At 40.0% G+C, this 15,634-nt stretch overlaps 1 protein-coding gene across 1 annotated transcript; it reads left to right on the top strand.

Moving 5' to 3' along the window:
• Window positions 1-1,273: 1,273 nt before the first annotated feature.
• nt5dc2 (5'-nucleotidase domain containing 2) lies at window positions 1,274-9,678 on the top strand. The gene is made up of 14 exons (XM_026333126.2): window positions 1,274-1,722; window positions 3,728-3,912; window positions 4,006-4,080; window positions 4,171-4,226; window positions 4,470-4,563; window positions 5,721-5,849; window positions 6,322-6,382; window positions 6,491-6,593; window positions 6,672-6,773; window positions 6,908-6,989; window positions 7,164-7,250; window positions 7,775-7,915; window positions 8,155-8,219; window positions 9,056-9,678. The coding sequence occupies exons 1-14, from the start codon at window positions 1,344-1,346 to the stop codon at window positions 9,315-9,317; spliced, it is 1,821 nt and encodes a 606-aa protein (XP_026188911.1). The 5' UTR covers window positions 1,274-1,343; the 3' UTR covers window positions 9,318-9,678.
• Window positions 9,679-15,634: the final 5,956 nt, after the last annotated feature.

Genomic DNA, 15,634 nt, shown 5'->3' with positions numbered 1-15,634 from the left:
TTTATAGGCTACCTGAAGCTCATCATCGGTTGTAAATTTTGTCAGTTCCCACTCAGATTCCCTAATGAGAGACATTTTAAAACTGTGATATTTAATTGTTATTGACTTGGGCTATTTAGCAATACTTTGATTAATTTGCATTTAAACGTTTTAGTGCTTACAGCAATAGGAAGTAGCTGATAAGCAACTAAGCAGTTTCACAAGTTAGTGATCGGACAGTGTTCAAATACCGGTGATCGATCTGGGAAACGGATGACAAGGGGCTGATGGAATCAGGACGGAAAGGACATGGGAAACACTCCTCAGATAAAAGCTGATTATCAGCAGTGGGGTTTACAACATGTGATCGATGTCAGCAGGCATAACAAAGAATAGTATGCTCATTGCTTAGGCAATGGTTAAAATGTGATTCTACATCCACAAAAAACAAAAACAAAAAAAGAAAAGAAAAGGAAAAACTGCAGATGGACCCAGCCTTTGGCCGCAGGCAGTGTTTCACAATATTTATGTTCAGTTAGGGAGGGGTCGGCCATGTTTTTGTGCTGGTCTCAGAGCCCTGGAGGTATGCATGTGTGCATGTGTTAGTGAGCTATTGTTTAGCCGGTCTCATCGGCTGGAGAAACCTGTATTTAACCACCTGCACCTCCCCTCACTCCAGTCCCTGAGCATTTATGGGAACCTGCAGTTTGTCTGGTGCGTATTTGTATAAAGCAGTGTGTCACTCTTCCACACTGTTGGCAGCAGTCCTGCATATATTCATAGCAGTCAACTAGAACCGAAACACACATAAACATCCTCCTCAAACTAACGGGACACTTATGCACTGCGGCTCAGAACAAAATGTTCTTTTTCACTCTGCAATTTGACGTGCAGCAAAGAAGTAGCGCCATTATGCAACTACAAACTACTCACACATTAAACCAAAAACTGCATTTTGCAGTTAAAGGTAAAATTGTGTACTTTTACTAACATTACTAATGCATGACTTTTACTTGCAATTTGTTTTAGTATGATAATTCATTTACAAAGAAAAGACCTGAATTCTCCTTTTACCACTGCATCTCATATACAATGTCAAATAAACTAATGTAAACAAAATCAATGTCTTGAAATCTTTCAGAAAAGTAGTATAATTTATAATATAATATAATAGGAGAAAATGTTGTTTTGCCAAGGGTGTCAGATGTCAGCATGGATACACGGTTGTGATTGGCTGCCGCAGCCACGGACTGCCCCTTGGGCGTGGCCAGGCAGGGCGCTGTGTTGGAGGCGAGGGTATGTTTATTTGTTTGCAAGAGTGCGACCTGTAGGAGTAGGAGTCTTGCAGTGTATTTACAGTAAAGATGTCTCTTAAAACAGTTGGAACAGTTTTAACCCGTACCCTGTGGGCTACGGGAAACAAGAGTCCCCCTGCTGCAAGGTCGCCTCAAGTGAACAGACTTCGTAGCACTTGCAGTGAGTCTGGAGCTACGCAGCAGGGCCGCGGAAAAACAAAAGAACAAAGTTGGAGCTCGGACGGGGCCAGGCAGAATGGCGACGTGCCAACATCCAGCGAGCTGCCTCACAGATGTACGACTGGAAATGACAAGCGATCGAAGGAGCCCGTGGGTGCTGCCGGTGTAACTGGTGTAAGAAGACGGTCATACACTTCCACCGCCGCTCCCATGGACACGAAGTCCCAGCTGTGGGCTCGTTACAATGACACGAAACGGCTGGTGCACGGTAAGAACAGGGTCCCCCTTTCACCCACGTCCGTCCGCTTTAGCAGTGGAGGACTCCCTGTTCCCAACGGCGGCGGTGGTTACCCTCTAGCTGTTAAATGGTAGCGAAGACACTGTGTCCATTGTCTTTCCAAGTCCGCCAAATGTCACAGCAGCTACACGGTTCTCCTGCGAGCTGTTTTAAATGAAGTGATAAGTTAGTAAACACCAGGTGGAGGTTTCTTATCCCGCGGTTTGATCTGAACAACAGATCAAACCGTTAGCTAACTCTTCCCGCTAACGTTAACCAAGACACCAGCGGTAGCTCCGTGTTAGAGGATGTGACTAACGTACAGTTAGTTAGAGTACAGTTTTAGTTAACCATGACAAAGTCTTATTCGGGACAAACTACAAATGTTAGTGTAATGTCTCTGAACTTAAAGTCGTCCACGTTATTAGACGGAGAGTTCAGGGCTTAGCTAGGACATAACAGCTAACATTGGTGTGACTTTCCATTTAGCCAAAGTTATTAAAGCTGGTCTTTTCCAGCAAAATAAAACATGAAAACACAGGGGGATTTAATTTGAAACATGCAGTGACCTTTTTAACACAGTGAAGTTAAATGTTGTCAGTCCTGTTTATGTAACAGATGTTGATCCAAAGCATTTACCAGTCAGAGTTAATATTACTCTGTCCACATGACCCGGCCCAACTCTGAGCGTGTTCGTACAGGAGTGGAAAGAAATATTCAGCTTCTTCTTATTAGAAACGACTAACAACACAAGTAACAACTGGAAAATCAGCTGAGAAAATGCTCCGTAAAAATGCGCACGCAAAATATACTTAATTTGAAGAAAGTGGTTCGCCTCAGTGCTATTATTATTATTATTATTTTTTATTTTTAGTACTAATGCATTCACGTACAAACATTTAAAGCTGTCTGACGTGCTACTTTATAACCTGTTGAATTTTTACATTAACTTTAATCATCATAATTTGTGATTGTGTAATATGTCTTGATAATGTTTATGTTTATGTAAAATCTGAAGGGTGTGTTTTTTAGAGTTCAAAGCCCAATGTTTTATTCTGAAGTGTGTCGGAGTTGAAATATCTAATAGCATAAAATTGAAATACTCAAATGGTGCTTAGTTTTGTTTTACTACTTGTTAATTTGCATATTAAGTTTCTCATATGTTATCAATGGTTCATTCATATAGACCATTTGCTCATTGACTTAGTGCAAAGTGTGACTTCTTGTCTCACGGTTTTACTCAAAGCTGGTCATGCATTCTCACTTAAATTCCACAGATCTAATCTTTTGAAATGTGACTCAGCATGGGAGAAAATAGGCGGCCTAGCAGTAGGGTTGCTGCAGGGGAACTAGCCTCAGGGTTGGCACATGCATGTCTCCTGCCCAGCTGCAGTCCTGTTTGAAGTGTCCATAAGGCCATGACCTGCTTTCTCCTATGGACAGGGAGCCCTGTGCTCATGTTCCAGCCGGGGTATTAAGAGAAAACCCCGGGCAGGCTAGCAAGTGTTTGTTTAATCTGTGTGCATGCGTTTGCTGCGTGCCTGCTGCACTAGTCAAAATATTGCAAAACAAATTCAATAGACATTGCAAAGAATCTCAATTACATGCAGTAATAAAAGTTCCCATTCATACATTAGATTCCCTTAGTTTTATGTGATTTGTACAAAATGTTCTATTTGGATTGACTTATTTCAGTGAAGTGTCAGTTGACAACTTGGGAGCACGCATTACGCAACCTCTGGCGAACATGACAACTTGACTAGATTGAAAACAGCAGTAGAATTCCTTGTTTCCTCACCACAGAAGTGCTTAATCAGCAGGTTTCATAGTAGAAACATTACAGCATGAGTCTGACTTTTAGAAAAGCCTCATCCTATGGTGACTTGTGTTTTTTTTCTCCTTTATCTTGCTTAGTCATTGATGTCTGTTTGATGTTGATTATTATTTTGCTTGTTTAATTTGAATGCGTGTTTCCCATCTGCTCTCCCTGGATCAGTGCTGATCCCACCAGGTGCGTGTCACCTACTCAACTCCTCCACTGTCTACGCTAACAATGAGGTCAACCTGGACGAAGTGGACATTTACGGCTTTGACTATGACTACACGCTGGCTCTGTACTCAAATGCACTCAATCCACTCATCTACAATACAGCAAGAACCTTCCTCATTGAACACTTTAAGGTGTGTTTAGCTTTTGCTTCGATCAGATATATTGGCGTGACAGTTGCTATTAGATTCAGATGAATTCATCCATTTTGTCCTCCCATTTGACAGTACCCCGAGGCCATCCGTAAATATGATTACATTCCCAACTTTGCTGTTCGGGGTCTTCACTATGACATCCAAAAGGTAAATTCTTTAGAATGACAAAGAAAAATGTTTCAATTTTTATGAATAGATATTTACAACTGAGACTTGTTTTTTTTTAACCTGGCATAGGGTCTTCTGATGAAGATAGATGCGTTCCATTACATTCAGCCAGGAACAGTGTATCGGTAAGATGTTGATGCTTTCTGTGTCTAGATTGCAACAAATTAGATGGCTATATTGAAATGCAATGTAGTAATTATGAACCATCAACTTTGATTTGTCTGTTTTTATCCATGTATGCCACATTCATTTTATCCAGCTTCTTTATCTCCATTCCTGCTACTAAATGCAAAGTCACTGTTTGCATTGTTTGATAATGTAATATGTTTTTAAGGACTACTGCATTCATTCGTGTTTGATGTTCTCAGGGGCCTGAGCCCGGTGCCAGATGAGGAGGTCCTTCAGCTCTATGGAGGGACTTACCATGTCCCTCTGCAGCAGGACAGTGGCTTCTATGGAAAGGTAAGGCATATTGTTTTTTTTTTTTTTTAAAGGGAATATAATAGTGGAATATAATATTAACATGAATGCAACTGGATAATCTTTATAAGGATAATTAGTTTGGTGTTTTTGAATGTTTAAAATAACTTGAAACCAGAGCTGTGTCGTGAGAACTGGCTGGCATTTGTTACAGTTACTGCACTCTGTTGTCTTTTCTGTGTTGTTCCTGTGAAATGTGGCACAGATGAGAAGGATCCAACACATCTGTTAATCTCATCTCATCCTATCTGTAACTAGAATGTAGTTCAGGATTTAATCTGTCACTTTTCACTGAGATTTCAAGAGATTTTACTATTGCATAAGTCCTGATGGCAAATTTTGTAATCTCATTTGTTCCATTGTCGTCATGGATCAACTGGAAGGCAGTGTTCCAGTCCCTAAAAAGCGTACCACAAGAGCTGTGTCAAATTAATTTGTTTTTTACAAGCTGCACTCAGTATTTCATTAAAAGTTGAAATTTGTATTGGATCTGGCAGTCACAAAGATTAATCTGACTTGTTTGTTAATCAGGAGCAGTTTGGCCTCTGATGTTTTGAATCAGCTTCAAATAGTTTTCAGTCCATCGGGTCTCTTTAAGTGCTTTCCTGCAGCAGGAAGTTTGCCTCTCTATCTTGTAATCCTTCTCAAAACAATATTATCCAAAAAAAGTTTTGGTCTGGCTCTAATCTCATTCAGGGACTTGGCTATGTTTTCAGGGTGGTTTCTTAGTTGGTAGTGGTGGTAGTGGGGAAATTAAAAGAAAACTTTATTTTGAAGTTGGTCCAAACAGTGCTGTTTCTGTCAGGGCATGTCCACACATGATAGAAAGGATTTCTCTGTGGTACTTCAGATCGTCAGCTCTGTGTCTCTGGGCCTGAGACATAGAGGCGTCAAGATGTAAATGAAAAGGTTAGACAATAGGTAACAGTACAAAAGAGTTGTCCACCATTGAGCTCCTAGTGACAAATTTACAAAACTAAAAGCAGTAGAAATCTTAAAAGTAAGTCTTCAACAGTTCCAGATGTGATTGGGAAGTAATTAAAAATATCAGTGCTGCTGACGCTTTCCAAACATTTCCTGCATTGCCGATAGTCAAGTAGAAGTAATATTCAAACATTAACATTTATTTCCTCTCATAGGGACCGAAGGTGAAGCAGTTCATGGACATCTTCTCCATTCCTGAGATGACTCTCATGGCTGTGGCAAATGATTTTTTCATCACCAACGACATTGAATATGATCCACTTCACCTCTTCAAGGATGTTTCGGTTAGCATGCCCCCCGACTGTTGCAGTGTTAAACATTACACGCTGAGTTTTAAGTTCTGGCCTTGCCCTTTAGCTCATACTGAGAATCACACAGATTTGACTGTTTTCACATCTAGCAAGTCTTCAGCAGGAGGCTCAGGAATCTGCTGAGCTCAGTTAAAAGGTTGCCGTGGATTGTCATGGGCAAAACTCACAACCACCACTGCTTTTCCGCTTGGTGCATTCCAGCTAAAGGGCAGTGCAGTGTACGCATTCATGATATCTCCTTTGATTAAAAAAAAAAAAAAGAAAACAAACATGCAAGCATTTTCACATCATGGATCAGTTCTTTGAGTGACTGTAGTTTGGAGATACCACTCAGCAGAAAATACCTGCTAGATACTAGATACAAAAAAAGGACCTTGACATTCAAACAGTACAGATCTGCTGTTCAAGTCTGTTAATTTATTGTAACACTTATTTAATCCCCCAGGAAGCAATTGGCATGGTTCACCTCAAAGGCTACATGTACAAATGGATCATGCAAGATCTGGGTAAGAAGTCAGTTTCTTGTTATTGTGCTGACTCGTGACATTGCTTTGCAGCAAATGACATTAGAGTCAGACTATGTGCTTCAAAGTTTTCCTTCCTTCTCTTCACAGATAAGTTCATTCTGAGGGGAGAAGAGACAGATGCTGTTTTGCATCGATTGGTCAGTCATGGGAAGAAACTTTTCCTCATTACCAACAGTCCCTTCAGCTTTGTGTAAGTTGTATCCTGACTTATTATGAATGCAAACAGTTCTTTTACAGTCTGGCACAATAATGTTTTTTCTGCCCTCAGGGATAAAGGAATGACACATATGGTGGGGAAAAACTGGAGAGACTTCTTTGATGTTGTCATTGTACAGGCGGACAAACCTCACTTCTTCACTGATTGCATTAAGTGAGTGACTATTGCAGAAATAGTACATTTCAGCACAGAATGACATTGGTTACTTGGTTTGGAGAGTGATGTCAGCAACATCCTTCAAAACTGGTACTCTTACAGCACAATGTTCTTTACCTTTACTCTTCCAGGCCTTTCAGGCGGTTGGATGGTAACGGAGACCTTCGATGGGAAAAGATAAATAGTTTAGACAAAGGGCAGATCTACAAACAGGTCAGTATTATTACTTTGAAAACTAAATATTGCCTTATGTTCACACCACTTTTCTCTTTCACTGTGTTTTATAGCTGTGCTTTTACATGTTGTACATCTTTTTACATTTACTCTATTTGCCTTAATGAGCTAAAAAGAACAGCCTGTGGTTTGTGGTTTCTTCTTGTCTTGCAGGGAAACCTGTTTGACTTCCTCAGATTGACAGGCTGGCGAGGATCTAAGGTTCTTTACTTTGGAGACCATCTATATAGTGACTTGGCTGTAAGTGTCATGGAGTTTGTTGATGTCATCAGTAATGAATCAAGAGCTGTGATTTACAGTGCACCTTCCTTTTCTAGTGTCTTCAGCATTTCATCCTCAGTGGGGAATCATACAAGAAATGTAATTTTTCTAATATGGAAGCAGTAACTAAAATTTGTAATTTACCATTATGCATTATTTACAGTCCAGACCCTGTCGGACAACACAGTCAGATGCATGCACTGCTAGATGCTATCTCCATCTATTGCACAATAGATATTTTTCAGTTTGCTATTTAGGTGGGGCTGCACTGTGAAAATTTCAAATACCAGATGGCAGTACTATCTGCATGATATTGGTCTGGAAATGTAGATTAAAAGACATGGATTACTATCTAGAAGGTATACAATCACATCACATGTTTTATAGTCTTCAAGCAGATGAAAAAAGCATATTTGTTTTTGATTGTTTAGGGTTCTTAAGTACGTGTAAGCACACTGACTCTACAGGCTAAAGCTTGACAAAGCTATTTCATTTTGCTGCAGGACCTGATGTTGCGACATGGCTGGCGTACCGGAGCCATAGTACCTGAGTTGGAGCAGGAAACACGAGTAGTGAGCACAAGCCGGTATGCGCTGAACCTGACCTGGCTACAGGCTCTGACCGGCCTGATGGAGCGCCTCCAGGTTAGATTTTGTTCAGAGCTTTTGCTCCATTTTCACTCATCTAATGGACACTCGCCAAAATAACAAGAATGTGTCAATCCAGTCACCAATAGACAAAAAAAATAAAAATTTTCACTACAAACTGCGTGTTCTCATCTATGAACTGCTGATAAGACTATTGTTTTCTTATGTCCGGGTAAATATTATATACTAGTGTAGTAGGTGATTTGTGCGTAATGTTGTTTTTGTCCTTATCATAGGTACATCGGGACCCAGAGTCTGTACAGATTCTTCAGGAATGGCAGAAGGAAAGAGAAGAACTCAGGTAAGTTCAGCACATGAATCAGTGAACACAGTGGCCCTGCTTTCATCATGTGTATATCCTGTGTGTATTTAATGAAACACTGGGGTTATGTACATTTACTTGACTAGTATTTGGTACTTTTCTACTCCTACTTGTTAAAAGCCTAAGCATTGACTAAATCAAATGAAAACTTCCCATTTGTGTATAAAAGAGGATGTTATTAGATGTGTTCATGTTGGAATGAACTCCACCTCGACCAGTTGCAATATTTAAGTAAGAAGAAGAAGTACTTTATTAATCCCCAAGGGGAAAGTCAATTGTTACAGCTATTCTAATTTAAAGTTATTAAATTTAATATTATTTAAATTATATAAATTAATAAAGTAATTAACTTGTATGTAGAAAGGTAATGTAATTATTTATTTAGGGGTAAAATACTGTTTAATTGTTAATGCATTGGTACCAGGAATTTAATATATATAATGCAGACAAGCCATCTTGCCTGGTACATTTGCTTTAACATAAAAGACATTCAAGAGAAACCACATTTTATTCACACAACCCAGTATCACAAATCACAAATTTGCCTCAAGGGCGTTTGCAATCGGCATAGCACACACCACCCAGTGTTCTTCGACCCTTGAACTGAATAATGAAAAACTCCCTCCCAAAAAATCTTTAACAGGAACAAAAATGGAACAAACCTAAAGAAGGGCAACAGATACTTACTTGTGTTATTCTTACTCTGTGGTAGTGTTACTCTTGCTTAGCTAAAAAATATGAGTTCCAATAATAAATGTCTGAATGCATATGTACCTACAATCATAGTAACTTTTACTTAACATTTTCTGTCCTAGGGTGATGACAAAGAACATGTTCAACCCTCATTTTGGCAGCATCTTCAGAACATGTCACAACCCCACCTACTTCTCCAGGCGTCTGTGCCGTTTCTCAGACATCTACATGGCCTCCCTAAGCTGTCTCTTGAATTATGACCTCACCTACACTTTCTATCCTCGCCGCACCCCTCTGCAGCACGAGGCTCCTCTGTGGATGGATCAGCTTTGCACAGGCTGCAGGAAGACACCTTTCCTGGAGGAGATGTCTCAAATACGATGAGAGTTGTGCTCTCCCTCAGACTGATAGGATTTCATATTTTAGGCATGGTAAACACTTGATATAAACTGGGTATTCTGTCATATGGCAGGGTTTCTTTTTAGCCAAGGTGCAGCGCAACTCCCTCCACTGGGCAAAGCAGCCCTGTTCCACATGGTGACCCACTTACTCAGTCAACTCACTAGAGGGTGCTGTAGATTTAGCTGCTGTCTGGAGTGCATGTCCTTCAATTAAACATGCTGTGGTACAAGACTGGGACACACACTGGTTTCTGTCCATATCAAAGCGATCTTGAAATGCAAAGCAGTATTAAGCTACCGTCGCACAATTATAATGAATAAAGAAATAAAGTCTTAAAACATGAGTGTTGGATCTCTTACTAACTTTCTTATACAGTGCATGTATAAGTATATGTTCCTGCAGTAACAGAGCAGGATTAACACAGCCTGGCACTGAAAGTAACCTTATCCATAAGATACATCTAGTGAACTGTGCATATGCAGGATGTGTCTCTGCTGTCCCATTTATTTCATTGGTCGTTTGGTTGCCAGGCAGTGCAGCGTCCATTCAGCGTTGTACCCACACCATCACACTCATTCACTGCAGCCGCCTGCCAGAAGACACCGGCTTAAGGTACCGTTCATTGTGCATGCTGTAACTCAGGGACTGGCCAGCACAATGTTCACGACGGATGGCTGCTATTATGTAGTAAATGCCTGCAACAGTTACAAGTATCGATAAATCCAAATCGCTGGCCTGTCGGGTATTGGAGTCCTAGTGAAGTTTTACCGTTCTGCCCCGTGGAGGGATCAGTTGTGTAGCTGCTACTTCCATTGCTGTACGGCCGCTGCTGCTGTAAGGGCGTTTGTGTTGACTAAAACAGGCTTTAATTGCTTCATCAGTTGTTGTTGAGCTTTCCGTATGTGCTTCTTTTTTTGTTTCTTATTGGATAGTTAGCCCCACGTGTCACGTGTGGTCCTTTTCGCCCCACTTTGTCAAAAAAAAAAACGAAACAGTGTTGTGCTGCACCTTAGGGTCCCCTCAGTGTGAGGCTGGGTCAGAACTAACTGGAACTGGAAATTATTTTGTTGTTGTTCTTGTAGTTAAAAAAAACAAAAAAAAAAAAACAACCTCAACTCTTTTATAAATATCGATTTTTTTTTTTTTTAAACTTCAAAAGTCATAATTTTGTTTTTTAAGTGGTTTCTCCCCAGTGACAGCCCCTGGGGCCTTCATTGAGGAACAATTGCTTTTGTTTTTTTAACCACCTTATGACAGCATATGGCATTCAGTGATAACCTGCACCTCAGTAAGGTTTACTGGCGTGTTTTTTCCTTCGGTCAACTACTGTCTATCCATTTGTAGTCAGTGTTCTTCCTTCAGGTTTCCTGTTTGCTTTTAGCAGCCCTGACTCTGTTGTTTCACCCTCTAGTGAGTGATAGGCTGCATGTTTTTGCACATCATTGCCTCTTTTGGTCCACTGCTTACTGGCTGCATATTGCATCCAGTGGTAATGCTCATTTATTTATTTATTTATTTTTGGATCACATTGTTTGTTATACTCTGACACCGTCTGTATACGTTATCAACTAACAAAGTGCTAGACTGAGTGTTTGTGCCGTCCAATGTTTTTCATGGACTGAAAAATGAGAGAGTTTAGGTTGTGTTGAATAAAACTATGTGAGAGGAGGTTTCTGGGAATTATCTGATACCTGTTTTCTCTAACAGTGAGGGTCACCTTACATCACAGCTGAAACTGGATCCGCCTCCTTTTCTGACAGTATTGATTATTTGAGGTTATTTTAAGTTTGTTTTTTTTTTTCTGTTAGTGAGATATTACTTTCTGCATGCAGCATGTGATCCTTAGTGGTGCATCTGTTTCTCTGCAGGGCTGACTGTTGTTTCAGTCCATTTCATGGCTCTGTGCCTTCAGTGAATAGACTTGCACATGGGAAGCAGAAGCTTCCATTTCTAACTTTTTTTCCTTGTGCTGACCTCTATAAATGTGGTAATGGATTGGGCAAGACAGCCAAAAGACTGTGTTTACTCTGAAACCAATGTGCAGGAATGAATACATTTAACAATTTACATTTTATTTAATATTGATATAAAGCCCTGCTTCAGTGGATAGAGGGATCTCTATAGACAGTCCCTAAAATGAAATGATTTCATAGATTTCAAAGTCAGACCTTCCTTTCCCAGCAACTTTTACCAACCTCAGTCTCTCATCCTTCACTGTCATCTAGGATTTTTCTACCTACATTGCTCTTTGCATTTGTGGTTTCTTTTCTTCGTTCTTTTCCTTATATTTCTCTGCCCCTACCTGTTTCCTCCTTCCATCTGGACACCATCATTTTCTCACCTCTAAATCTCTGTTCTTTTCCATGTACAGCCTCCCCTTTCTTCATTTCTTTGCTTCCAGTTGAGTGCTCCACTGTCTCTCACTATGCTGGCCGGCAGCTGTGCGCTCCCCTCCACACATCAGCCTTTTCTATTATTAAATATAACCAGGCCTTTACTTTTACAGTAAAACTGTGTCAACTTTAAGATGATTTTCTTATTACAGATGATGTTACTTCATCTGTGGCGAGAAATCAAAAAACAACAGCGAAAGTAACCCCCACACTGAAAACACCAACTTACATTGTTTTGCTGTATGATCAGTCGTGTTCTTCTGCAAAAGCATTATGAAACCACATCTTTGATAATTCATGAGCTTTGTGTTTCTTCTGGCCCACCAACAAAAAAAAAGCAGAAGCGCTAGGCTTGCTGGGTTTAGAAATCTACATTTCGATTATAACACACACAGTCAGGAAAGATGAGCAGTGGCAAGAGGCCTCGAGGCAGCAACTAATTGGCCTCTGCCAGTATCCTGGAGTGGGACACTTTGTGCAATCATTAATCAGATCTCACATGATGAGAGCAATTAGTCTGTATGAATAAGGTTAAATCATCATTAGCCCAAATTGTTTTTGCAGCAATTTTGTCTTTAGGCTTATAGGTCAAACCCATCAAGATAACTGATTTACTTGAGTTGGCAGTAATTATGCAGCTCTCACAACAGGATGTATAGTTCTGAGATACACAGTATACATTCTAATATGAAGTAATAATCTGCCTGTATTGTACTTAAGGAACCTCAAAGTGCATGAGCGAAAGATATAAAGTAAAAACAAAACCGATATCTGATGGTTAATGAGTACTGATATAAGGTATGTACTAGAGATTTTGAGCTCATATTAAATAAATAATTTTCTGCAGTTATATTTCATCTCTGAGATATTGTTGCAACTCTTGTGTAGTATAACATGGAGTGAATTATACATGTGTTTATCTTCCCTCTTCTTGGCTACTGCTTTACACCTGGACTATTATGAAGCATTAAAATGGTTGCAGCATGCCTATATCCAAAACTAACAAACAAGGCCATTTATCCTTTTAATGTCACTTCACTAGCTGACTCTTTGTTTTAGAAGTGACCTCAGTGTTTAGTTAATTATTTTTACAAGCTGGTCTGTAAAGGTGTCTCCTGACTCTTGAACCTGCACTGTATGAACGGGGTCAGGGTCAGTAGGTCTTATAAACACCTTCACCCTCTGCTTTTTATTCAGGTCGTTCTTATTGTCCAGTTTGCTTCTTATGACTGAGCTCATAACTTACTTTTTGCAGTTTATTCATTTCTATAGCCTATTAAAAGTATGGACAGTTTTGCAGTTTCTCTACTCACAACTGTCTCTTTAATAATAAAGAAACCAGAGGAAGCCATGGAACCCACCCAGTCAGTTTCTTCACAAGCTTTGCCAGATTTCACATGGATTATTTATTTACACTGGTCTATTTGAGGCCATTGGTTACTCCTGAGAAACTCCGCTCTTTCATCATCATATATGTAGGATGCCCCTTTGGACTGTGACAAACATGCAATTTACTCCCTCCTGCTCTTTTATGCTATAGTTTGATGTCTAATACACTATTGGATGCTTTTGTAAATTACAGCCCTGTCTGTGAAGTCTGAAATACAAGCCTGTGCTATAATTAACATAGTCAGTGGGCAAAGGATGAGAAGCTGCGTTAAATGAAAGCATTCTGTGTCATTGTGAGGCTGGGGACGCCTGCGCGACTAATGGGAACACAGAAAGAGAATGGTTTATGTGATTGGACAGCAGTGATATTTTGTTAGCAGCTAGATTTTTTTTTTTATTTTGTTTTTCGTATCACTCCCATATTAAAAGTCACTGTTGTTTCTTCGTACATGACATCTTAATTATAGTCATCCCAGTGTTTTTGCACCCTCACCAACCAAGCGAACAAATTTTAAAACCTCATCTTCATACTTAAAGGCCTTTTTTAAAGAATTATCATTCTCCTCCCTGTTGAATTATTCATCTGTCGACTGCATTTGTGTGTGTTCTCTGTTCAGAGGAGGGTGGCAGCTGGACCACATGCACACTGAATGTGTACTATTAGTTTGATGGGCTTTGAATGAGTCACCCCCTCTCTGCCTCTACATCTGTGAGGTTTCTATATTTATTCTTGATTTTCACCACAACTTGACTTTGTACTGGTACCTACAAGGGTGCAGGGTCATAATCACTGAGTTTGAGTTGATTTACTCTCGGCTATACACCTTTTGTCCCCAGTCTATGTTGTCACCCATGTTAATATTCAGAAAAGTGGCTTATCATATGTATAGTACTTTAGAATTGAACCTCTATAGTTTAGATTTTTATTTCCTTGTTTAGGTGAAAAAATGCATATGTAAAGTCTATTCTCATCACTTACCTCTTGAGGTGATTGGAGAAATATTGTGTGCTGTTCCTCTCTATAATGATTTCATATTGTTGCACCGCTGAGCTGAATGTCAAATAGTGAACAGACAGTGGAAAGGACCCCACACAGTATGACGTGTCTGAGATGCTTTTTTTCTCTTTAAACATAGCTGTGAATCTGCCTTTAAGGCAGACTGGGAAGGTAACTTGTAATAAATTGCATTGCATAAAAAAATGTTCATTTTAGTATAACATATAATTTTAATTTTTTCTTAATTGAATTAAGCTCCGACTTACAGTTTTGTTTTTTTTCTGCAGTAAATTTTGGAGCTGAGTCTAATAACGTTTACATCACAGTGCCCAGGAGAGGGCACTGGTGCTCCGTCTTGTCCTGTGCATCACTTCAATTTAGTAATAACGTGCACTCATATCGTGTTACGCTTCATTACACCTAAAGGTACTCATATCATATGCCCATTTTAAACCTTATCTATTAAGCGTTTTGGTGCAAACACTTTTAGAATCCACAAACTGCTAATATTACATTGATCAATACTGCAGCAGTGGTGGGTATAATGGAAATGAAAGCTATCAAATGTATTATTCCTACTCTGCATTCAAAGCAGAGGGTTTAAAACATGCCCTTATGTTGTCTGGCATTTCTCCATTGGCTGAGGGATTTAAAGTTGAGTGGTGTCAGACTAGGTCTGTCTCTGCTGTTGCAAGTCATCTATTGATTGCCTGGCATGGAGACAAAGTCCTTCTCAGCCGCAGAGACCCATCCATCATGGAGCTGCCTGGGATCTAGCGGAGAGCTGGCATGGCACTGAGGAGCCATTATAACTGAAACAGATCTTTCTCAGCAACAACAATCAACGAGCAGCATGCCCCTGTAGTTGTCACTGTCATATTTAATCAGGTCTTAATTGAAAGAGGCGGACTGCAATGATTCACTGATCTCCAGGTTGATAGTTCTTCCATTATTAGTTTATTGGTAGCTTTTTAGAAAATTCAACATGATGCAGTTGTAAATGAGGTAGATTAATAAAACCAAACATATGCATAGTCACTATCTTGAGTGTCTTGCTGATAAAATGACTACAGAGAAGTGATAAACCTGGATAGAGTGGAAAGTAAACAGGGACAGTGCTCAGTCAAGTTGAGCATGTTGCAACAAACACATCTTTCTTCTGCTGTGTCCACTGTAATATCCTGCCCCTGTAATGAGAAGTTATGAAAGGCCACAGTGTGTGTGTGTGTGTGTGTGCAAGGGGCTCCCAGGGGCCTGTGGGGCATGTGACCTCACTGGGAGGAGGACGGTTCAGTGCTCACTCATTCCTCTCAATCAGGCAGTCAGCAGCTCTCACTGATGCTGCTTTTCATATGTGTTATTTTCAGTCATTCGCTAGAGAAGTCTGCTCTCCATATGTGTCTTCAAATCCAGCAAAGGATGTAAAGCTGATGCAAATTCTCCATAAACTTGGGAGATAAGAAGGAGTGCTCCCTTCCAAAGCACATATACCATCAAATATTCCTTTATTGCCCTTGAGG

The sequence above is a fragment of the Mastacembelus armatus genome, chromosome 7 (assembly GCF_900324485.2).
Source record: "Mastacembelus armatus chromosome 7, fMasArm1.2, whole genome shotgun sequence".
NCBI lineage: Eukaryota > Metazoa > Chordata > Actinopteri > Synbranchiformes > Mastacembelidae > Mastacembelus > Mastacembelus armatus.
This window is presented reverse-complemented; position numbering and strand designations above follow the sequence as displayed.